Raw genomic sequence first — 25,050 nt, 5'->3', positions numbered from 1 at the left:
TTTTTTTTTTTTTTTTTTTTTTGAGACGGAGTCTCGCTCTGTCACCCGGGCTGGAGTGCAGTGGCCGGATTTCAGCTCACTGCAAGCTCCGCCTCCCAGGTTTACGCCATTCTCCTGCCTCAGCCTCCCGAGTAGCTGGGACTACAGGCGCCCGCCACCTCGCCCGGCTAGTTTTTTGTATTTTTAGTAGAGACGGGGTTTCACGGTATTAGCCAGGATGGTCTCGATCTCCTGACCTCGTGATCCGCCCGTCTCGGCCTCCCAAAGTGCTGGGATTACAGGCTTGAGCCACCGCGCCCGGCCTGAGAGAGAGGAGATTTTTTAGTAAAGTTTTTAAATTGTAAAAAAAAAAACCAAAATTTACCCTTTTCATGATTTTTCCTTTTTATTTATTTTTAGATAGTGCCTGAAACACAATAGGTTCAGAGAGGCTCCCTCCTTTTATTGTTAGTTGACATGTAATAATTGTACATATTTTTGGTGTGCAAAATGATATTTTGGTACATGTATACAATTAGTAATGATCAAATGAGGGTAATTAGGATATACCTATCACCTCAAACATTTAGCTTTCTTTGTTGAAAACATTCAAAATTCTTTCATCTTTTTTTTTTTTTTTTTTTTAGACAGAGTCTCATTCTGTCACCCTAGGCTAGAGTGCAGTGGTACAGTCATGGGCTCAAGCAATTCTTGGGCTCAAGCAATTTTCTTGCTTCAGCCTCCGGTGTAGGTGGGGCCACAGGTGCACACCACCTTGTCCAACTAATTTTTCGATTTGTTTGTTTATAGAGATGGAGTCTCACTTTGTTGCCCAGGCTGGCCTTGAACTCCTGGACTCCTCCTGCCTCAGCCTCTCAAAGCACTGAGATTACAGGGGGTGAGCCACCATGCCAGGCTTCTTGTGCCTTTTTTAACATATACCATAAACTGTTGTTAACTATATACCCTGCAGTGCTATAGAACACTAGAAGATGTTCCTCCTGTCTATCTAGCTGTAATTTTGTATCTATTAACCAACCTCTTCCTACACTCCCCTCCTTTCTCCCTGCCTATCTTCTAATAACCATAACTCTTCTCTCTACTTGTATAATCTAAGGATTTTTTGTAGCTCCCCCATGTGAGTGAGGACATTTGGTATTTATCTTTCTGTCCTTGACTTATTTTACTTAGCATAATGTCCTCCAGGTTTATCATGTTGCTGCAAATGACAGAATTTCATTCTTTTTTTACGGCTGAATAGTATTCCATTGTGTATGTTTACCACATTTTTTTCCATTCATCTGTTGATGAACATGTAGGTTGATTTCATTTCTTGGCCATTGTGAGTAGTGCTGCAATAAACATGGGGTGCAAGTATCTCTTTGATATAATTTCTTTTCTTTGGGTAGGTACCCAGTAGTGGGATTGCTGGATCATATGATAGTTATATTTTTAGTTTTTTGAGGCACTTCCATACTGTTTTTCATCCTGGTGTACTAATTTACATGTTTACCAACAATGTATAAGAGTTCCATAATGATTATTATTATTATTACTATTATTACTTTTTTTTTTTTGAGATGGCATTTCACTCTTGTTGCCCAGGCTGGAGTGCAATGGTGCAGTCTCGGCTTACTGCATCCTCCGCCTCCTGGGTTCAAGCAATTCTCCTGCCTTAGCCTCCCAAGTAGCTGGGATTACAGGTACCCGCCACCAAGCCCAGCTAATTTTTGTATTTTTAGTAGAGATGAGATTTCACCATGGGCCAGGCTGGTCTTGAACTCCTGATCCCAGGTGGTCCACCCACCTCAGCCTCACAATGTGCTGGGATTACAGGCGTGAGCCACCACGCCCGGCTGTTACTATTTTTTGAGACAGTCTTGCTCTGTCGCCCAGGTTGGAGTGCAGTGGCACCATCTCGGTTCACTGCAACCTCCATCCACCTTCTGGGTTCAAGTAATTCTCCTGCCTTAGCCTCCTGAGTAGCTGGGATTACAGGTGTACACCACAATGCCCGACTAATTTTTGTAATTTTAGTAGAGATGGAGTTTTGCCGTGTTGCCAAGGCTGGTCTCGAACTCCTGGCCGCAAGCAGTCTGCCCGCCTCAGCCTCCCAAAGTGTTGGGATTACAGGCGTGAGCCACTGCACCCGGCCATAATGATTTTTTTAAGTGTACACTTCAATAGTATTAACTGTATTCACATTGTCGTGTAATAGATCTCGACAATCTTTTTATTTTGCAAAATTATCCATTTCATTTGATTTAAATGTTCTGCAGGGAATGTGTATGTAAAAAGATTGGAGGTGGCCAGGCACAGTGGCTCACGCCTGTAATCCCAGCACTTTGGGAGGCCGAGGCAGGTGGATTACGAGGTCAAGAGATCGAGACCATCCTGGCCAACATGGTGAAGCCCCGTGTCTACTAAAAATACAAAAAATTAGCCAGGCGTGGTGGTGGGCGCCTGTAGTGCCAGCTACTCGGGAGGCTGGGGGAGGAGAATCCCTTGATCCCAGGAGGCGGAGGTTGCAGCGAGCTAAGGTTACACCACTGCACTCCAGCCTGGTGACAGAGTAAGACTCTGTCTCAAAAAAAAAAAAAAAAAAAAAAAGGTTGGAGGTAAACATGGAATACCAAAATTACTTGCCTGTTCTCTTTTGATGGTAGGATTGTGAGTGATTTTTTTTTTTTGAGACAGCATCTTGCTCTCACCCAGGCTGGAGTGCAGTGGCATAATATCAGCTTACTGCAGCCTTGACCTCCTGGGCTCAAGCGATTCTCCCACTTCAGCCTCCCAAGTAACTGGAACTGCAGGTGCGCATCACCATGCCTGGCTAATTTCTTTTGTAATTTTTGTAGAGACAGGGTTTCACCATGTTGCCCAAGCTGCTTTTGAACTCCTGATCTCAGGTAATGTCCCTGCTTGCCCTCCCAAAGCTCTGGGACTGCAGGTGTGAGTCATTGCACCCAGCCTGTAAGTGATTTTTTTGTTTTGTTTTAGTTTCTTTTTCTTTTATGGTATTTAAAATAAACCTATGACCAGTATCTTTGTAAAAATGGTATTAGCTATTTAAAATGCTGTTTGGAGCAATGCTAATGTTTTCATGGAAAATTTTTCATATGAATATGAACTTAGAAATTTAAAGGGTAGGCCAGGCACGGTGGCTCATGCCTGTAATCCCAGCACTTTGGGAGGCCAAGGTGGTTGGATCGCTTGAGGCCAGGAGTTTGAGACCAGACTGCCCAACATGGCAAGACCATGTCTTTACTGAAAATTCAAAAGTTAGCTGGGCATAGTGGCACACACCTGTAATCCTAGCTACTCGGGAGGCTGAGGCACGAGAATTGCTTGAACCCAGGAGGTGGATGTTGTAGTGAGCTGAGATCTCACCACTGCACTACAGCCTGGGCGACAGAGCAGGACTCTGTCTCAAGAAAAAAAGAAATTTAAAGGGTATTGGGTACATTATTTTGTTAGTATGTGATTTTTTTAAAGGAATTTAATGATTTACCTTAAACTTGGTCTCATAATTTATAGCAGCATTAATGTGGTTTCAGCCTATTTAAGAATTAGCTTCCCAGCCGGGTGCAGTGGCTCACGCCTGTAATCCCAGCACTTTGGGAGGCTGAGGTGGGTGGATCACCTGAGGTCAGGAGTTCGAGACTAGCCTGACCAACATGGAGAACTCCCACCTCTACTAAAAATACAAAATTAGCTGGGTGTGGTGGCGGGCGCCTATAATTCCAGCCGCTCGAGAGGCAGAGGCAGGAGAACTGCATGAACCTGGGCGGCGGAGGTTGCAGTGAGCCAAGATTGTGCCCTTGCACTCCAGCCTGGGCATCAAGAGCGAAACTCCATCTCAAAAAGAAAAGAATTAGCTTTCCCAGGAATGGCTGAATTCACCATAATGATAATGTTGATGTGGAGTCCCCTCAGTTTTCAGTCTGAGTCCTAACATCTCACATTTTAAGGCTTCTCTCTGTATACTTGTTCATCCTTCGTAGGTTCTTTTGCATAAAGTACCACACTTTTCATACCTTGAGTCAGAACTGAAAATTACAGCAAGAATGGCTCTCAATTGTATATTTAAAAATCTCTAAGATAAATTATTGTATGAGAAAAGCAAAGTGCAGAAAAATATGTGTAATATGACACCTAGTGTGAGAAGGCAGAATTAGAGTATTTGCCTCCGTCTGGGTATGGTGGCTCACATCTGTAATCCAAGGACTTTGAGATGCCGAGGCAGGAGTAGCCCTTCAGGCCGGGAGGTAAAGATCAGCCGAGGCAACATGGGGAGACCTCCATCTCTACAAAATATGAAAATAACCAGGTGCACGCCTGCCCTGCTACTCAGGTGGCTGAAGCAGGAGGACTGCTTGAGCCTGGGAGGTCCAGGTTACAGTGAGCCGTGATGAATCCACTGCACTTCAACCTGACAGAGCAAGGGCCTGTCTCAAAGTACCTAAATGAAAAAGTAAGGCGAGGTGCGGTGGCTCACACCTGTAATCTCAGCACTTTTGGGAGGCTGAGGCAGGCGGATCACAAGGTCAGGAGATCAAGATCATCTGGCTAATATGGTGAAACCCCGTCTCTACTAAAAATACAAAAATTAGCTGGGCATGGTGGCTTGTGCCTGTAGTCCCAGCTACTCAGGAGGCTTAGACAGGAGAATTGCTTGAACCTGGGAGTCGGGAGGTTGCAGTGAGCCAAGATTTCGCCACTGTACTCCAGCCTGGCCACAGAGCAAGACTCCGTCTCAAAAAATAAGTAAATACATAAATACATAAATACATAAAAATATTGACTTGGCTGTATAACGAAATTCTGGAGAGCTATACAAATTCTTAATCATTCTGGTTTTGGACATAGAATTATCACTGTGTAATCTTTTTTCTGATTTTTGATTCATATGAATATTAAGAATTAAAAATGGCTTTGAAAGTGAATCACTGAGAATTTTAGAAAAGAAACTGACTTTGTTTTCCCACAGAAGAATGTAATACCTCACGTATAATTTCTTAGACCTAGTATAGGCAAACTACAGCCCAAGGACCACTCTTCCCTTCCTTCCCTTTTTGTAAAGAAGGTTGTATTGGAACACAGCCACGTCCATTGGTGTACATCTGCTTTCCAGCTACAGTGGCAAAGCTGAGCAGTTTTAGCAGACATCTCATGGCCTGCAATATTTATTATCTTACTCTTAACAGAAAAATGTTGCTGACCTCTCCCTTAGGTATTGTTTTTTTACTTTTAGTCATAGAATACTTTGTTCAATAACATTTTTATATGGACCACTATTACTTGAAAGTACAGATATATTTACTGAAGTGAGATTAGGGGACAGGTTGGTTGAACCCTGCCACTCACCTGCCTTCCTCTTTTTTTTAACCCTCCATCTTCCAGCAGCTGTTTCTTGAGGGGAATTTGAGGAATCCCCAGGGTTCTAAGGAGTACGGTTTGAAAATCACTGCCTTACAGCAACTCTTGAGGTAGTAAGTCTGATACTATTTTCTGTATTAGGTACTGAGACGCAGCTCATACAAATGAGTTAGTCCAGGTTTAATAAGAAACCAGAACAAAATGCAAATCCAGGGATGATTAGTTACCGAACAAGTGGTCATATTTGCCTTTGAATTATATTTTATGTTGTCATAATTCTGTATTGTTTCATTGGTAATTGACTTTTTTGTCTTTACCTTCTTTGAATTCATACAGGTTTTTGTAAGGCCAGCTTCCTTCCTTTACTGGAATTTGCCTATACTTCTGTACTAAGTTTTGACTTCTGTAGCATGGCTGATGTAGCCATCTTAGCTCGTCATCTTTTCATGTCAGAAGTCTTAGAGATTTGTGAAAGTGTACATAAGTTAATGGAAGAGAAGCAGCTAACAGTATATAAGAAGGGTGAAGTACAAACAGTTGCATCCACCCAGGACTTACCAGTACAGAATGGGGGTACAGCACCTCCTGTGGCTAGCAATGAGGGAACAACAACTTTATCTACTGAACTTGGAGATTGTGAAATTGTACTGCTGGTAAATGGAGAATTGCCAGAAGCTGAGCAGAATGGAGAGTTAGGACAACAGCCTGAGCCCCAGGTTTCTTCAGAGGCTGAAGCTGCCCTGTCATCTGTAGGATGTATAGCTGATTCCCATCCTGCAATGAAGTCTGTTGATTTAATAACAAAAAACAACCAGACAAAACTGGAAACTTCAAACAACAGAGACAATAACACAGTTTCTAATATATACCCAAAACTTTCAAAAGAGAATGTAATTAGTAGTTCACCAGAGGATAGTGGTATGGGAAATGATATATCAGCTGAGGATATCTGTGCCGAAGACATTCCAAAACGTAGGCAGAATGTTGACCAACCTTTAAAAGATCAGGAAAATCTAGTTGCATCAACAGCAAAGACAGACTTTGGCCCTGATGATGATACTTACAGAAGCAGGCTTCGACAACGTTCTGTTAATGAAGGGGCATATATTCGACTACACAAGGGAATGGAGAAAAAGCTGCAGAAACGGAAAGCCATTCCCAAGTCAGCAGTTCAACAGGTATGATGTAAGAAGGGTTGGCCTTTGTAGTTTTAGCTTTAGGTTGAAAGCATTGTATTGATGAACTTACGGCTATAGTGAAAATTGTTTGGGAGGTGAGACAGGTACAAGGTAGCAACTTAATGTTTTAAATGCCAGTATTAATAAGATAATGTGAATTTGAAATCTTTTTGTTAGAAATTTACAACATGACTTTCAAAGTTAAAATTGAGTAGATTTACTTAGATTGTGATTTCTATCCCTTATTAGGTGGCTCAGAAGTTAGTTCAAAGAGGAAAGAAGATGAAACAGCCAAAAAGAGATGCTAAAGAGAACACTGAAGAAGCATCTCATAAATGTGGGGAATGTGGAATGGTTTTTCAGAGACGATACGCCCTTATAATGCACAAACTGAAACATGAAAGAGCTAGAGATTACAAATGTCCGGTAAGTATTTGGAAAGCTAATTGAAGATAACTCTAATTCATAATATATAGAATCCAGCTTACTGCTTGGTTATCTTTTCACTTGTATTCTATGTCTTTTATGACTATAAGAGTCATCTTTTGATTTAAATATGCATGTCATTTACTTGCCTCCCCAAAATATTCAGTGACTTATCTCTGCTTCTACCATAGTAAAATAACAGTAAAAAGATCATTTTAAAAATATAACTCATAAAAAGGCAGAGAGAACAGGAAATCTTGAAACAACTAAATTCTGGATACAAATAAATAGATGGAGTAACTTATTCAGCAGATTTGAAAGGGTTCACTTCCAGGTTTTCAGTGGGGAAAGCTAAGAATCAACCCAAAGTGAATTGTAGAACCACCAAAATGTCTCAGGAATTAGTAGTGCTAGCTACCTTGAAAGTAGAGCAATTAAATCACTACCCCTGTCCCCTTAGCCAAAGATCCATCTTCTCCCTGGAAAGGATAAAACCATAACTCCACTGGGGAGTACTATAATTAGTGAAGCTAAGCGTACGGTACTCAAAACAGGGAAGAGTAAAAGCATACTGAATGTTAAGTTGTTTTTTTTTTGGAAACGGAGTCTTGTTCTGTCAACCAGGCTAGAGTGCAGTGGCGCAATCTTGGCTCACTGCATCCTCCACCTCCCAGGTTCAGGCGATTCTCCTGCCTCAGCCTCTTGAGTAGCTGGGACTACAGGCATGAGCCACCATGCCTGGCTAATTTTTTTGTGTTTTTAGTAGAGACAGGGTTTCACCATGTTGGCCAGGCCAGTCTCAGACTCCTGAGCTCAAACGATCCACCTGCCTCAGCCTCCCCAAGGTATGGGATGCCAGGCGTGAGCTACCGCACCTGGCCCAAGTTCTTTCTTTTCTCAAGTCCCAAGGTATAGGCATCTACACCCTTAACCATAAAGCAAAAAGATTTCTCAGAGATGAAAAGTCTGAAGCCCAATAACAAAAGACAGCTACTGACTAAAGCTCATGGTTGACAACAGTCCCCTCCCCATTTACATGGAAATTCCAGTGAATTTTTTAATGTCTTATTCTGAAATATGAACAGATATTAGGGATTATTGACTCATGACAAAAGATTTCAAGAAAAACAACTTTGGCTGGATGCAGTGGCTTGTACCTATAATTCTAACATTTTGGGAGGCCAAGGCAGATTGCTTGAGCTCAAGATTTCAGGACCAGCCTGGGCAACATGGTGAAACCCCATCTCTACAAAAATTAACTGGGCATGGTGGCACACACCTGTAGTCCCAGCTACTTGCGAGGGGCTGAGGCAGGAGGATGGCTTGAACCCAGGAGGTCAAGGCTACAGGAAGCCAAGATTGCCCCACAAAGTGAGACCCTGTCTCCAAAAAAAAAAAAAAAAAACAAACCAAAAAAAGGCAACTTTAAGGTATCTAAGACTAGCGAGAAAAGAAAACTAAAAAGAAAAAAACTTCAGAACGTATGATTTATGTAAGAGATAAATGAAAAAATTAAGTTTACAAAACAGCCAGGTACTATGGGTTTTTTGTTTGTTTGTTTTTGTTTTTCTTGAGACAGAGTTTTGTTCTTGTTGCCCAGGTTGGAATGCAATGGCACGATCTCTGCTTCCCAGATTGAAACAATTCTCCTGCCTCAGCCTCCTAAGTAGCCGGTATTACAGTCATACACCACCATACCCGGCTAATTTTGTATTTTTAGTAGAGATGGAGTTTCTCCATGTTGGTCAGGCTGGTCTCAAACTCCTGACCTCAGGTGATCTGCCTGCCTCAGCCTTCCAAAGTGCTGGGATTACAGGCATGAGCCTCTGCGCCCAGCGGTACTATGTTTTTAAAAGGACACATTGAGGCTGAGCGTGGTGGCCTATACCTGTAATCCGAACACTTTGGGAGGCAGAGATGGGAGAATCACTTGAGCCCAGGAGTTCAAGACCAGGCTATATAGCGAGACCCTGTCTCTACAAAAAAAAATTTTTTTAAATAAAAGGTCATATTGGCTGGTCCAAAGTTAGTGAGTTATCTCGATTGTTCACAGTTACAGATCAAACTGCTTGTTCTACTCTACCCGCTTCTCACTTCTGCACTGGACTAGTGTTAAAAAAAAAAAAAAGCCTAAAAAAATTATTAATATGAACGGTACATTAAAATAACTAAAGAGTTTTTTAGGAATAAAATATATAGCATATAAAAAAATCTCACAAAAGTTGGAAAATATAACTGATGAAATCTCCCAGAAAATAGAGCAAAAAGACAAGTTAGAAATTGGGAGTGAAAGAAAATAATATTATTGGTCTAAGATATTCAGTATACAAGTATTACTTTCAAACAAAACATGGAAAAAAAAATAAAGAAAAATTTCAGAACTTAAGGATAGAAGTTTCTGTGTTAAAGGAGTACACTGAATGCCCAGAACAGTGAATGAAAATCAAACTGTATTAAAGTACATTATAAAATTTCAGAATCAGTGGACAAAAATAAAATAAGTTGCCAGAGGGAAAACAATAACATTGTCAATCTCATAAAAAGGATAAGGATCAGAATGGCTTTAGGTTTTTCAACAACAGCAACAGAAACTAGAAGACAAAGCCACCATGTGTTTAAAATCTAAAGAGAAATGATTTCTGACTTGAATTCTTATAGCCAATCAGTCAAACTTTTAGTTATTTATGATGGTAGAGTAAGAATATTTTCAGACATGCCAGGTCTCAAAATTATTACCTCCCAAATTTTCTCAGGAAGCTGTTGACAGACAGTTTCACTAAAATGAGCAAGACATGTTAAATGGAAAACACGGCATCCAGTTCAACAGAGTCCAAGGGATTCATCAAGACAATAGTGAAGGGAGATCCCAGGATGAAGCTATGTATCAGGTATAGGGAACAATTAGCCCAGGACATAATTTTTTTTTTTTTTTTTTTTTGAGGTAGGGTCTTGCTCTGTAGCCCAGGCTGGAGTGCAATGGCACTATCACAGCTCACTGCAACCTCCACAGCCCGGGCTCAAACGATCCTCCTGTCTTAGCCTCCCAAATAGCTGGGACCACAGGCATGCACCACCATTCTTGGCTTTTTGTATTTTTTTTTGTAGAGACAGGGTTTTACGATGTTGCCTAGGCTGGTCTTAAACTCCTGGACTCAAGTGATCCACCCTCTTTAGCCTCCCAAATGCTGGGGTTACAGGCGTAAGCCACCACACCCAGACGAGGACATAATGATTTGACAGAGATTTCCAAAAAGGTGATGGGTTTTAAATCTCCTCCCAGTGCCGTTGGGGGCAGGGTTTGGCAAATTAGTAAGTGCAAAGAGAAATAAAACAAAAAGCAAGAAAGGAAAAAGAATTACAGTGTACTGTATGTGGCCCAGTGGTAATAATATTTACATCCTAAAAATGTAAGCCTTGAAATTGGTCTACTCAAGAATATGATATAGGTATATTGATGAAGAGGGGTAATGGAAATCATTTACATATCTAAGTAGGGAGTAGAGGAGTAAAAATGCAAATCAACTTCCGTTATGTGTGTTACATAGAGTTACAAAGAGAAGCATCGAGAGAGTCATACAAACACAGCTGCACTTAAAAACAAAGTCAGAGATAACTCGAGGAGCAAAATATGGTGGAGATGGTTGGCCAGGAGACCAGTTTTACTTATTGTTTTAAAAAATAGGTTTTGTACAGGTTAAGCATATATAACTTTGATTTTAAAAACAATAAAATTTTCTTGAATCTTCAACTATGAGATAAAATCCAAGGGCCATCAATCACAGCCTTACCTTTCTATTTCCAGCCCCTACTTCTGTTCCACCTGACAACTATTAGTACTCATGCTAATGATAATATTCTTCTGTCTTTGTTTTACCACTCCTGAAAGACCCATTTCAAGCCCAACCTTGTTGATACAAATCTTGTGCTGTCATTAGACTTTAGCCTCTCCTGAATAGGAATTGAGTCTTATCCCTTTTATCTTTACAATCTAGTACCTATTGTTTTTTACATAGTATATGTGTTTATTGATTTATATAATTGTAACAAAAAGTTCAAATATGAGTTGAGCTTCAGTTAACATTTTGTAATGGAAATACATTTAGAGAGAATTTTATTTTTCTTTTAGTTGTGTAAAAAACAGTTTCAGTACAGTGCCTCTTTGCGAGCACATCTTATTCGTCATACTAGAAAAGATGCACCCTCTTCATCCTCGTCCAATTCTGCATCTAATGAAGCATCGGGAACATCATCTGAGAAGGGCAGAACCAAGCGGGAATTTATATGTTCCATATGTGGAAGAACATTACCTAAGTTATATTCTCTCCGAATACATATGTTAAAGCACACAGGTGTAAAGCCACATGCATGCCAGGTAAAGCTATAACGTTTATTTTGCTATTTAAAAAACATTAGAACTTAACTATGGGTGCCAAAGAGACTGGTGGGATATGTATTCTCAAGTCACTCTCATTTTTGTAAAATGTCAGGGAAATTTATGACTTCTTTATTGCCTAGACCAAAGGTGATTCCCTATTGTGTTTTTTAATTTGCTCTCTGAAGTTGTAATTTGAATTTGTTTAAGATGTTTGTGAAAACTTAACTAGGGTCCAGAAGATGTATAGGGTGAAAAATAACCAATTTATCACCCCCATCATTCCTTAACCTTCAACTGGACCAACCCAGACTGGGAAGGAACCCATGGCTTAAACAAATCTCTGTGGTCTGTAGAAGTCCTGCCTAAGCTGTGTTCCTCTCTAGAGCTAAGGATTGAGAGTACCTAAATGCCAAAATACTACTCAAGGGCAATGAATCCTGTGATTAGCCAGCTTTGGGCTGTTTGGAACAGTGAAAAATTTCTAGTCGCACTAGAAATTTGTAGCCTTATATATGAGTATGATTCAGTTTGGGGTTTTTTGTCTCTTTTGAGACGAGGTCTTGTTCTGTCTCTCAGGCTGGAATGTAGTGGCATGATGACGGCTCACTGCAGCCTCCCTCTCTCAGAGGCTTATACCATCCTCCCACCTTAGCCTCCCAAGTAGGTGGGACTACAGGTGTGCACCACCGTGCGTGGCTGATTTTTTAATATTTTGTGGAGATGGGGCCTAACTGTGTTGCCCAGGCTGGCCTCAAACTCGTGGGCTCAAGTAGTCTTCATACCTCAGGCTCGCAAAGTACTGGAATTATAGGCATGAGCACTATGCCAGGCCTGACTCAGTATTTTTATTAAAAAACAGTTTGGAACCAATGGGATTTTTTTCTTTTTTCTTTCTGTATTTTAATAGTTTTTGGGGAACAGGTGGTGTTTGTTTACTTGGATAAGTTTTTTAGTGGTGTTTTCTGAAACTTTGGTGTACCCATTACTTGAACAGTATACACTATACCTAGGGTGTAGTCTTCTATGCCTCACCCCCAACTCACCCTTTCCCCCAAGTCCCCAAAGTCCATTGTATCATTCATAGCTTAGGTCCCAACTATGAGTGAGAACATAACGATGTTTGGTTTTCCATTCCTGAGTTACTTCATTTGTAGTGGTGGTCTCCAATCATTTGAACCTGGGAGGTGGTGGTTGCAGTGAGCCGAGGTGGTGCCACTGCACTCCAGCCTGGACAACAAGAGCAAAATTCCATCTCAAAAAAAATGAATTAATTGGCCAGGTGCAGTGGCTCATGCCTGTAATCCCAGCACTTTAGGAGACCGAGGCAGGTGGATCACAAGGTCAGGAGATCGAGACCATCCTGGCCAACATGGTGAAACCCAGTCTCTACTAAAAATACAAAAAATTAGCCAGGCATGGTGGAACACACCGGTAATCCCAGCTACTCGGGAGGCTGAGGTAGGAGAATCGCTGGAACCCAGAAGGCAGAGTTTGCGGTGAGCCAAGATCGCACCACTACACTCTAGCCTGGGCGACAGAATGAGACTCCATCTCAAAAAAAACTTAATTTTTAAAAGAGTAGTGGTCTCCAATTCCATCCAGGTTGCTGCAAATGCCATTATTTTGTTCATTTTTATGACTGAGTGGTATTCCATGGTATATATATACACATTTTCTTTATCTGCTCATTGATTTACGGGCATTTGTGCTGGTTTCATATTTTTGCAACTGTGAATTGTGCTGTTGTAAACATGCATGTGCAAGTATGTTTTTCAATGAGATTTTTTAAAGACAGGGTCTTCCTTGTTTTATTACCCAGGCTGGCGTACGGTGGCGTTATCTTAACTCACAGTAAACTCGAACTCCTGGTTTCAAGCAGTCCTCCTGCATCAGCCACCCACGTAGCTAGGACTTCAGGTGCATGCCACCACACCCACCTAATTTTTTTTTTTTTTTAAATGTTTATAGAGACAGGGGTCTTGCTATATTGCCCAGGCTGCTCTTGAACTCCTGGTCTCAGGCTGTTCTCCCATCTGGGCCTCCCAAAGTGCTGGGATTATAGGCATAAGTCACTGTGCCTGGCCTCCAGTGAGACTTTTTTTATATTTCTCTCTTTTATACCTTTTTATTATTTTAGAAGAGAATGGGCTGAACCCACATGTACCCTTCACCCAACCTCAGTAGTTACCAGCTCATGGTACATGTGTTTTATGTATACTATTATTCACTACGCTACTCCCACCCCCACCCCCACTCCGCCAGGTTTGGTTTGGTTTGGTTTGGTTTGGTTTGGTTTGGTTTGGTTTGTTTTGGAGGTAGGGTCTCACTCTGTCACCCAGGCTAGAGTGCAGTGGTGCGATCTTGGCTCACTGCAACCTTCACCTCCCGGGTTCAAGCAATTCTCCTGCCTCAGCCTCCTGAGTAGCTGGAACTACACGCGCACGCCACCACGCCCAGCTAATTTTTTGTATTTTAGTAAAGATGGGGTTTCACCATGTTGCCCAGGTTGGTCTTGAACTCCTGAGCTCAGGCAATCCAACCACCTCAGCCTCCCAAAGTGTTGGGGTTACAGGCATGAGTCACCGTGCCCGGCTCCACCAGTTATTTTGAAGCCAAGTCCTAAGGATTACTTTATTTGTAAATTTATGGGTTGTTTTTTGTTTTTTGGTTTTTTTTTTTTGAGAAAGATTCTTGCTCTGTCACCAAGGCTAGAGTGCAGTAGCACGATCTTGGCTCACTGCAACCTCCGCCTCCTGGGTTCAAGTGATTCTCCTACCTCAGCCTCCCAAGTAGTTGGGATTACAGACGCCTGCCACCACACCTGGCTAATTTTTGTTTTTTTTTTTTTTTTTAGTAGAGACAGGGTTTCACCATGTTGTCCAGGCTGGTCACGAACTCCTGACTTCAAATGATCTGCCTGTCTCGGCCTCCCAAAGTGCTGGGATTACAGGCGTGAACCACCACACCCAGCCATAAATTTAAATACCAAGTATGAGTTGGGCCTCTTGTCTTCCCATGTGGCACTACTCAGAATGTGTGGTCTGTGGACGATAAGTAGAGAAATAGAGAGTAAGCATGTAGAAACTGTCATAGCAATTTGGCATTGTCACATCATTTTTAACAAAAATTTTTGTGTTTAAAAAAAATTTCTCCCAGTGGATTGTGGAAAAGGAAAAAAATAATTAGTTCTTCATCACAGTTTGAAAAGCACTGTTGGTGTAACAGGAAATGATATATTGTTCTTGATTAAGCTTCCATGTCTCTTAATGTAAGGTATACTATTTACCGGTCTCAAGGATAGCATGAGATTTGTCTGATTTTTACTATTTTGAGAGTCTCTGGTAATCACTTGGTTTTAAGATAACAATATATGTTGAATACTGAATCAGAAGAGGGGTCAGCTTTCAAGTTGGTTTCAACTTTCACTTTGTCATTATGTTTAAGTTAAATAATTTAAATATTTATTTAAAATAATATATTCATTTTCTCTGTCCTCGTTCTTCAGAAACAATCTCCCTTTTTGTTTTCTTGACTTAATCACCCCTGTTCTGTCTTAGGTCTGTGGAAAGACTTTTATCTATAAGCATGGTCTAAAATTACATCAGAGTCTTCATCAATCCCAAAAGCAGTTCCAGTGTGAACTATGTGTTAAGTCTTTTGTTACCAAACGGAGTCTTCAAGAACATATGAGTATTCACACAGGTAATGAGAAATTTATATTGACATAGTTACGTTTCATAAACTATTAATGATTATGCTTTAATTATACCAGAAATTGCATTCATAAACTGATAGTCATGTGTGCTCAATTTTGTATGAGACAGTATTTAAAATTAAAAGCATAGTCTGGGCACGGTGGCTCACGCCTGTAATCCCAGCAATTTGGGAGGCCGAGGCGGGCGGATCACGAGGTCAGGAGATCAAGTCCATCCTGGCTAACACAGTGAAACCCCATCTCTACTAAAAATACAAAATATTAGCCGGGTGTGGTGGCGGGCTCCTGTAGTCCCAGCTACTTGGGAGGCTGAGGCAGGAAAATGGCGAGAACCCAGGAGGCGGAGCTTGCAGTGAGCTGAGATTGCGCCACGGCACTCCAGCCTGGGTGACAGAACGAGACTCTGTCTCAAAAAAAAATTAATTAATTAATTAATTTTAAAAAGCGTTTTCTTAGATCTGGTTTTACAGCTGTGTTTGTGTATAGAATATTCGTTGTTTCCCTCAGTGTAGAAAAATGTGTACTAAGTATTAAAATCATGCGTAATTTAAATCCAGGCATAAAGAAGTGATCATGCTTTTAAAAAGTTAAATGGTAGGCAGACATAATTGTCAACATAGTAGTTGGCTTATATTTTTTGTCCATGCATACTTATTTTTAGATGTTTTAAAGCAAAAATGTGGGAATAGTCAATGAAGGGTAGATATCTGCTGCAACTTGTATTCAACTCTATTACTATTACAATCCGTAGATCATACAACTGTATCACATTCTTTGGATCATACCTTCTGATAGTACTATAGTTGTTGAGAGGAAATGGGGATTTTGACATGGTTTATTGTTATTCTTAGATGTCTGCCAAATCTTACAGCTTCCATGTCCCTTTGGTAAAGTTACTTCTGAAATAACATAAAGAATTCTCCTAAAGGCCAGGCGTGGTGGCTCATGCCTGTAATCCCAGCGCTTTGGGAGGCCAAGGCGGGCAGATCACGAGGTCATGACATTGAGACGATCCTGGCTAACACGGTGAAATCCGTCTCTACTAAAAATACAAAAAATTAGCTGGGCGTGGTGTCATGTGTCTGTAGTCCCAGCTACTCGGGAAGCTGAGGCAGGAGAATGGCGTGAACCCAGGAGGCGGAGTTTGTGATGAGCCGAGATCACGCCACTGCACTCCATCCAGCCTGAGCAACAGAGTGAGATGCCATCTCAAAAGAAAAAAAAGAATTCTGTTAAAAGAAGACTGATTGCTGGATATGTGACAGGGTTTTGATTTTTTCTAATAGGAGAGTCCAAGTACCTTTGCTCAGTTTGTGGAAAGTCTTTTCATAGGGGCTCTGGACTCAGCAAGCACTTCAAGAAACACCAACCAAAGCCTGAGGTTCGAGGCTATCATTGTACTCAGTAAGTATTCAATATGTGAGGCATTCAATTAATTTAATTACGTTTTTACTTAGTTTTCAAAAAAATATTTGAAGATAATATTAAACTGTAACTTCAGTTTACTCTTGATTTTAATGTCCTTTTTTTCTTGCCTGAGGGTTACTATTTTTAACGTCTTTGAGATGTAAATCATTTACCATACAAATCACTCATTTAAAGTGATTTAAGATTTTCAGATGTACTACCTGGAAGTGGGGGTGTGGGAAAGAAAAGTCTCACTGCCAGCCAGTTTCTTTTCCCGGGTCCTCTTCATTTTCCAGAGCCTCCTAAAATCTCTGTTATGATTGAGGTAAAATTCATATAACATAAAATTAGTCGGGCCAGGCACAACAGCTCAAGCCTGTAATCCCAGCACTTTGGGAGGCCAAGGCGGGCAGATCATCTGAAGTCAGAAGTTTGAGACCAGCCTGGCCAATGTGGCAAAACTCCATCTCTACTAAGAATACAAAAATCAGCCTGTCATGGTAGTTCACACCTGTAGTCCCAGCTACTTGGGAGGCTGAGGCAGGAGAATCACTTGAACCCAGGAGGTAGGAGGTTGCAGTGAGCCAAGATCGCACCACTGCACTCCATCCTGGGCGACAGAGTGAGACCCCGCCTCAAAAAAAGAAAAGAAAAAGAAAAAAAGTCATTTTAGGGTGGGCGCAGTGACTCATGCCTATAATTTCAACACTTCAGGAAACAGGTGGGGGGATTGCTTAAGGCCAGGAGTTCAAAACTAGTCTGGGCAGGCAGCATAGCAAGATCCTGTCTCTTAGGGGAAAAAAAAAGCCAGGAAGCTCTCTCTTGTTTTTTTTTTTTAACTTTTAGGTTCAGGGGTACATCAGAAAGCTCTCTTAACAGAGATTCAACAGTTTTTTTTCTTTGTTAAACATATGTCTGGTCACTGTAAGCTTTTAGTTTTCAGAGTTCCTGGTAAGGTTGATTGTAACAGTTTGCCAGTTTATCCTCTGCTTTTGTGGAGAGATGGGCTTTTGGAGCTTCCTACTTGACATATCTGTTGATGTTACTCTAATTAGTCTTATTCTGCAACAAAGATAGTTTGTTATCAATACATTTTTAGTTATAAGTGAAAGTACACTCAACCCGACCAGGTTTGAATTAAATATAAAGTCTGGGAGTCTGGGTGGTTTAATGTAAACTGGATTCAAATTCATTAGCACTTGTTTTCTCTGAGGCACCCTATGGACAAGACAGTGGCAGTGGTTTCAGTCTCACATCCTCTCAGATTCCAAATTGTCAAACTTCTTTTCTGGTAGTTCATCAAAGCCCTGAGGATTACTCCAGTTACATCAAGTTAAGTCAGTCATCCCTGAGTTAATCACTATGGCCAAGGGAATGCTTTGTTGTGGTTAACTTAGGCCCAAGTCATTTGCTGTATCCCTAGGGTCAAAGGTAAAGCCTCCCCTCAACACATGGACTGAGAGTGAGAGGGTTGAATAGGGATCTCAAAGCGGGGTCACTTAGGGGAGAGAGAGATAATAGTAAATTTCCTCTGTAATAACCTTTGGGAACTATGCACGATTCTTTCTAAAACATTTCTAGTAGCCTTAAGATGAAAAGAACCTAAAACCCTGTAGCCTTTATGCAAGATTGGAAAATTAGGGAATTCTTTTAAGTTGAGATCATCTTTTGGAGTTCTAAAAAACTAAAAATAGTTACTGCATTCTTGGAAACTTGTTTTAAAGGAATAAGATTATCCAATTGGGTAACTGAACTTTATTGCAGGTGTGAAAAAAGTTTCTTTGAAGCTAGAGATCTTCGCCAGCACATGAACAAACATCTTGGTGTGAAGCCATTCCAGTGCCAATTTTGTGATAAGTGCTATAGTTGGAAGAAAGATTGGTATTCCCATGTGAAGTCTCATTCTGTCACTGAGCCTTATAGGTGGGTAAATTTGAGAAGGAGCTGAACTTAATTGATACATGTGTGTACTCTGATTATTATGACTGCTGCTTCTTTGGACAAAATAATTTGGTCTTTTCCCCTATTTTAGGTGTAATATATGTGGCAAAGAATTTTATGAAAAAGCTTTGTTCAGAAGGCATGTAAAGAAAGCTACCCATGGGAAAAAAGGAAGAGCAAAGCAAAACCTGGAACGGGTGTGTGAAAAATGTGGAAGAAAATTCACTCAGCTAAGAGAGTATAGGAGACACATGAACAACCATGAAGGTAACTATACTTGGTATTATATGTATCCTTATAGAATAAAATCCAATCCAGTAGTGATTCTCCCTTTACTAGCTCTTTCACCTTCCTTGGTAAAAGATTAATTTCATATCTTTATTCAAATGACAGAGGTAATCCTGAACCTGAGTACCTAATTATTGTGTATATATAAATAGGTTCCTTTTTTAGTGAGCTGAATTCTGTATCCACATTGTTATGCTGAACTAAACTATTTGAAACCTCTACTTTGAAGGAGTGAAGGAATAAATGAGATTATGCCCAGAAACTAAAATTTGTCTCAATCACATCTGTCCATAGGAAGATCTTTAGAGAGATTTATAGTTTAGAATCTTGTTTATTCTTTTTTTTTTTTTTTTTTTTTGGAGACAGAGTCTGTTACTCAGGCTGGAGTGCAGTGACGCGATCCTGGCTCACTGCAACCTCTGCCTCCCAGATTGAAGCGATTGTCCTGCCTCAGCCTCTGGGACTACAGGCGCCCGCCACCACGCCAGGCTAATTTTTGTATTTTTAGTAGAGATGGGGTTTCACCATGTTGGTCAGGCTGGTCTTGAACTGCTGACCTCAGGTGATCCACCTGCCTCAGCCTCGCAAAGTGCTGGGATTACAGGCGTGAGCCACCGCGCCCGGCCCAGAATCTTGTTTGTTCCAAGGAAAGCCATTGAGTCCTAAATAAAAGATTGCCACAGTCAAGATAGAAAGGCTTATGAGCTACTGTACTTTTTAATAAAAGGAAGTTTGGTAGGCAGCTTAAGTATATTTTGGTGCTTGCACCTCACTACACAAAGGTTTTTTTTCTTTTTTTAGGAGTTAAGCCATTTGAGTGCTTAACATGTGGAGTTGCTTGGGCTGATGCCCGATCTCTAAAACGCCACGTCAGAACACATACTGGTGAACGGCCCTATGTCTGTCCTGTATGTAGTGAAGCCTACATAGATGCTCGAACACTCCGTAAACATATGACAAAATTCCACAGAGACTATGTGCCTTGCAAAATTATGCTGGAAAAAGACACCCTTCAGTTTCATAACCAAGGAACTCAAGTGGCACATGCTGTTAGCATCTTAACAGCAGACATGCAGGAACAAGAAAGCAGTGGTCCTCAAGAACTTGAGACTGTGGTAGTGACAGGAGAAACTATGGAAGCTCTGGAAGCTGTTGCAGCTACTGAAGAGTATCCATCGGTATCTACACTTTCTGACCAAAGTATTATGCAAGTGGTTAATTATGTATTGGCACAACAGCAAGGACAGAAGCTATCTGAAGTTGCAGAAGCTATTCAAACTGTTAAAGTAGAGGTAGCACATATTTCAGAAGGAGAATGAGTATGTTAATGAAGATAAAAAGAAGTGACATCTCTTGTACACTGAACTCACAGAACATTTGTTTACAATTCTATGTGACTGTCTGCTTGGAGTTTACATATCAAAGCTCTGGGCTGTTTGGTAACGTAACATTTCCAAACATTTTGTCTGGCCAATGGGTTCTATAGAAAAGTCCATTTAGTGTAAAGAAATTGAAAACAAATCTATTAGGTTGGTGCAGTTACTTTTGCAGCAACCTAATATTTGATGGCAGCGGTTTATCATGATATACCTTTCATGAATTAATGTTTATAAATGACTGTACTGAATTTAAAACTGTACAGTTTCATTTGCATTTTGACATTACTTTATTATACATTTTGCATTTAAAAGGCTGCACCAGTTGGCTTTTCTTCTGTTTTATTCTCAAAATATAGAGATTCTGTGATTTATTTGCCCTGTTTATGGATTAAAAAGAAAATTCTAATATAAAGAATTTCAATAGGATGCATAGGTATATTACGTTTTTTAAATGCTTTAGATCTGTGATTCTTGACTTACTATTTATTTTATCCCCTTTTAAGTCAGGGATTCTTTATTCTGTTTTAAAGCACTTAATGAGTTACATGTTGTAATCAAGTTTGCACAATATATTTATCTATATGAGGAACCCATAAATGAATAGCTAATTTTAAAAATGCCATTAAAATGCATGAAATGCTTATTAAAACCTTACTATACTATTTCTTCAAGGCAAGCAAATTCACCATGAGAAAAGAACAGAGTTATTTAACACTGTTGATGGGAAAATTCTCCTTGATAACATACGACAATTAATGGAAAAAAAAATTCTCATTATTTGCAAAGAATGAACAAGTTAATGAACAAACAAGCTAGGTTTGGTATGTTTTCAGCTTTTGTATCATGTTTAATTGTTTAATTTGGTTGAAAAACTGCAGTTGAGAAATCGGATAGCAATATAGATATTCACAGCGGCTCTGTGGATACCATGTAATTGTCAGGTAATTTCAGAATATTGAAAATTATTCAGTGCAGCCCTCATAGTATAATACTTGAAGAAATTGATTACAGTTCCACCAAATTGTTGAAGATAAATTATTTTTAAAGGTTACGAAAACTGAGTTATATTAATTCATATGTTTGATTTTTAAATCCCACCTCCTCAAGCTATCCTATTTTCTGATTTTGAAAATAACCATGAGAGATGCCACATTTCTCTCTGGGAAACTACCACTCAAAGTATAATTGTTAAAAATTAAGCTTTTAGGTATTAGAAGCTGTTATAAAGTATAAAATTAAGACATAAGCAGATCACATGTAAATCATTCCTAAAGCACAAGAAAAGAATGTGCCTTGATGTACATATATTATTAAGATGCCTCTCCCAGTTTACTTTAAAAATGGCTTTAAGGATAAAGAATAAATGTGATAGCTATGCATGCATTATATATTTGCATTTGCAAATTTCCCATTGTTTTACCAGCTGTGTGGCTGACTTTCAATTTTAAGAAGTGAATTGACATACAGCCCTTAACTTTATAATGGCTGCTCATTTATCTTATCTTTCAGTTAGTGAAAAAGCATTTCAACCTGACTAAAATTTGGAATTGTGTCTTTTATGTTCCATCCTCTGTTGTTACTAGATTTAGTTTAAAAATTGTATATGACCATTAATGTATGTCATAAACATGTAAATAAAAGATGTTGAATCTTGTTTAAAAGCATGGACTTTGGAGTTGAGCTTGTTACTATTTTCAGTTCATAAATCAGTTGTTACTTGGTGTGTTAATTTTTTTTAAAAGAGAAAGGAAATCAAACACTAAAAAATAACATTTGGAGGAACACTTAATATTAAAACTTCTTACTCTTAAATATAATTGATAGGGACAAGAGGCAAGGAAATAATGGGTAGAAGAGGGCAGTTCCCCAGCAAAAGCCTGGAAACCCATGGCCCTAAATGGGAACAGGCATTCCTGTTTCGATGTCCAAATGTTGCCTTTTGGTCCACCATGCCCCCCTATCCTGTACCTATATAAACCCTAAACCCCAGGCTCCATGAGCAGAAGAGTGGTGTGGCAGAGAAGGAGAGAAGAGAGGAGCATCTAAATGCCCAGAGGAGTTCAGCTGGGGACGGCAGGAAAGGAGATCAGCCATGGGACAGCTAAACTCCAGGAGAAGATCATCTTCCCACTCCATCCCCTTTCCAGCTCCCCATCCATCCCGCTGAGAGTCATCTTTATCCGGCAATAAAATCCCCTGCATCTACCATCCTTCAGTTTGTCCATGTGACCTGATTCTTCCTGGATGCTGGACAAGAACCCAGGTACTGAGAGGGCACTGAGCTAGTTAACACTTAACACCATCTGTAGACAGCAGAGCTAAAGGAGCACTGTAACATGCCCATTGGGGCTTTGGCAGTTGCAACCACCCCCACCAGACGCTACTGTGGGGCCAGAGCCCAAAAGTGCTCAATCTGGCTCCCGCACTTGCCTGTCTGTGTGCTTCCCCTCCTGTAAGGGGTTTGGCTGAACAGATGAGCCACACCCCTGTCGCATGTCCTGCGAGGATATCAGGGAACTCTTCTGTTTTACAATCTTGTCACAGGATTATATATTGTGCCATCAACCATCAACTTGAAATAATTTAAATTTGTAAATTATATAAATTCCATGTAGAAACAACTGTTAAGAAGGTTCCAAAACTTCAATGCAGTTTTAATGTTACCAAGAGGGCATTGTTAATTTATAACAATTCCTTTTTAGAAACATAAAGCATATTGCTGTCATGAGATGACCCAAAAACTATGGGTGTCTCCTGATCAAATATGGAGGCCTTAAGCACTTTTGGCTACTTGTTACTGCTACTAAGCAATTTGAATCACTGCTGTTACTCCCTGAAATGCATGTATTGTCAATAGAAATGAAGTAATGCTCTAATAGGTTTTAATATGTTCATTTTACTGAAAGCCAGTAGGGGTTTGCATAATTGCACAAGTTACTTAAACTGTTGGATTTAGAGCTAATGCAAACCTTCAGGCTTTTTTTCTCCCCCCTGTTGTTGTTTTCATAGCATTGGTATAAACTAGTGTGGGCATGTTTTTTTTGTTTGTTGTTTGAAACAGGGTCTCTGTTGCCCAGGCCAGAGTGCAGTGGTGCAAACACGGCTCTCTACAGCCTTGACCTCCTGGGCTCAAGCAATGCTGCCTCAGCCTCCCAGGTGGTGGGGACCACAGGTGTGCACCACCATGCCCAGCTAGATAATTTTTTTATTTTTTGTAGAGATGGAGTGTCGCCATGTTGCCCAGGCTGGTCTCGAACTCCTAGACTCAACTGATCCTCCCACCTAAGCCTTCCAGAGTGCTGGGATTACAGGTGTGAGCCACTGCACTGGGCCAATGATGCTTTCTGGGCTGATGATGCTTTCTGTTCCTGATTCTTTCTTTCAAATCTAATCTTTTTGGAGGTTCCTAACAGGGGTTTTACATTCAATGCTTGGCACATATGCAGTAAAAGTTAGCCTTTGCTTCCCCAATCCTATAAATTTATCAGAACTAGTTGTTGAAATGTGTGGAGCAAAGATACATAATTTCTTTAATCACTTAAAATACACCATACTTATTTTGTAGTCTATTATTTTAAGATTTGATTTTGGGTTTTTTTTTTGTTTTTTTGTTGTTGTTGTTTATTTGTTTTTGGCTAGTCAAGTGAAGCAGTGGGAATGGAGAAGGAACAAAGAAATCTGTAACTGGTTGTGACCAATTAGTTATAAATACCACTGCAATTTTATCAGCCATCTGAAGTTTTGAAGTTTAATACTACTGTTACTAGATTTTTTGTGGGTGGGGGTTGGACAGGGTCTCACTCCCATCGCCCAGGCTGGAGTGCAGTGGCACTATCATTGTTCACTGCAGTCTCGACTTCTGGGCTCAGGTGATCCTCCCACCTCAGCCCCCAGAGTAGCTGGGACTACAGGTGTATGCCACCACATCCAGCTCATTTTTTGTATTTCTAGTAGAGATGGGGTTTCACCATGTTATGGAGGCTGGTCTGGAACTCCTTGCTCAAGTGATCCACCCACCTCAGCCTCCCAAAGTGTTGGGATTACAGGTGTGAGCCACTGTGCCCAGCCCTTCAAGTACTTTTATCTTTTGGAGTATGAGTTCAACTCCTATAGGGCCTGCTATGGTTGAAACGTTTATATCTTAAACAGAATTCATGTTGAAACTTAATCCCTAATGCAGCAGTATTGAGGTGTGGCTTTGGGGGGTGATTGAGTCATGAGGGCAAGGCCCTCATGAATATATTAGTGCCTTGTAAAAGGGCTGGAAGCTACTAGCTTTTGCCTTACGGCCTTGTGCCATGTGAGAACACAGCAACAAGGCTCCATTTTGGAAGCAGAGAGCAGCTGTCGCCAAACACTGAGCCTAGCGGAGCCTTGATCTTGAACTTCCCAGCCTCCAGAACTGTGACAAAATAAATGTATGTTATTTACAAATTATGCATTTATGGTATTTTGTTATAGCAGCCCAAATGGACTAATGACCTTATTTTAGGGAATCTTACGCCACCTACCTAGGTTGAAGATAGTCCTTCCAGATCAGTTTGTTTTCTTCTGCTAGGTTCCTGCAGGAGTATCAGTGGCTAGTTGATATTTCCATCAACTTCTCAGCCTATTGTTTCCCAGGTGAATAATTGTAAATTTGAACTCTAAACCAGTATTAGAACAAGCCTATTTTGTAGCACATCTTCAGGGTGCCATGGCTCATGCCTGTAATCCCAGCACTTTGGGAGGCTGAGGTGGGCGGATCACCTGAAGTCAGGAGTTCGAGACCAGCCTGGCTAACATGAAGCCCTGTCTCTACTAAAAATACAAAATTAGCCGGGCGTGGTGGTGCATGCCTATAATCCCAGGTACTCGGGAGGCTGAGGCAGGAACATGGCTTAAACCTGGGAGGCAGAGGTTGCAGTGAGACGAGATAATGCCATTGCACTCCAGCCTGGGCAAGAAGGGCGAAACTCCATCTGAAAAAAAAAACCTCTTCAG

At 40.6% G+C, this 25,050-nt stretch overlaps 1 protein-coding gene across 1 annotated transcript in view; it reads left to right on the top strand.

The window, feature by feature from the left end:
- Positions 1 to 21,733, top strand: part of ZBTB11 (zinc finger and BTB domain containing 11) — a 30,114-nt gene extending 8,381 nt beyond the window's left edge. The window contains exons 4-11 of the mRNA XM_025375421.1: positions 5,695 to 6,536; positions 6,786 to 6,962; positions 11,089 to 11,334; positions 14,895 to 15,039; positions 16,339 to 16,456; positions 18,224 to 18,382; positions 18,492 to 18,667; positions 19,490 to 21,733. Of these exons, the coding sequence (XP_025231206.1) occupies positions 5,695 to 6,536; positions 6,786 to 6,962; positions 11,089 to 11,334; positions 14,895 to 15,039; positions 16,339 to 16,456; positions 18,224 to 18,382; positions 18,492 to 18,667; positions 19,490 to 20,007 (2,381 nt within the window). The 3' untranslated portion in view covers positions 20,008 to 21,733. The remainder of the gene's footprint in view (positions 1 to 5,694; positions 6,537 to 6,785; positions 6,963 to 11,088; positions 11,335 to 14,894; positions 15,040 to 16,338; positions 16,457 to 18,223; positions 18,383 to 18,491; positions 18,668 to 19,489) is intronic.
- Positions 21,734 to 25,050: the final 3,317 nt, after the last annotated feature.

Source organism: Theropithecus gelada, chromosome 2 (genome assembly GCF_003255815.1).
Source record: "Theropithecus gelada isolate Dixy chromosome 2, Tgel_1.0, whole genome shotgun sequence".
NCBI classification, from domain to species: Eukaryota; Metazoa; Chordata; class Mammalia; order Primates; family Cercopithecidae; genus Theropithecus; species Theropithecus gelada.
Note: the sequence above shows the minus strand (reverse complement) of the source record. Positions and strands in the feature narration are given on the sequence as shown.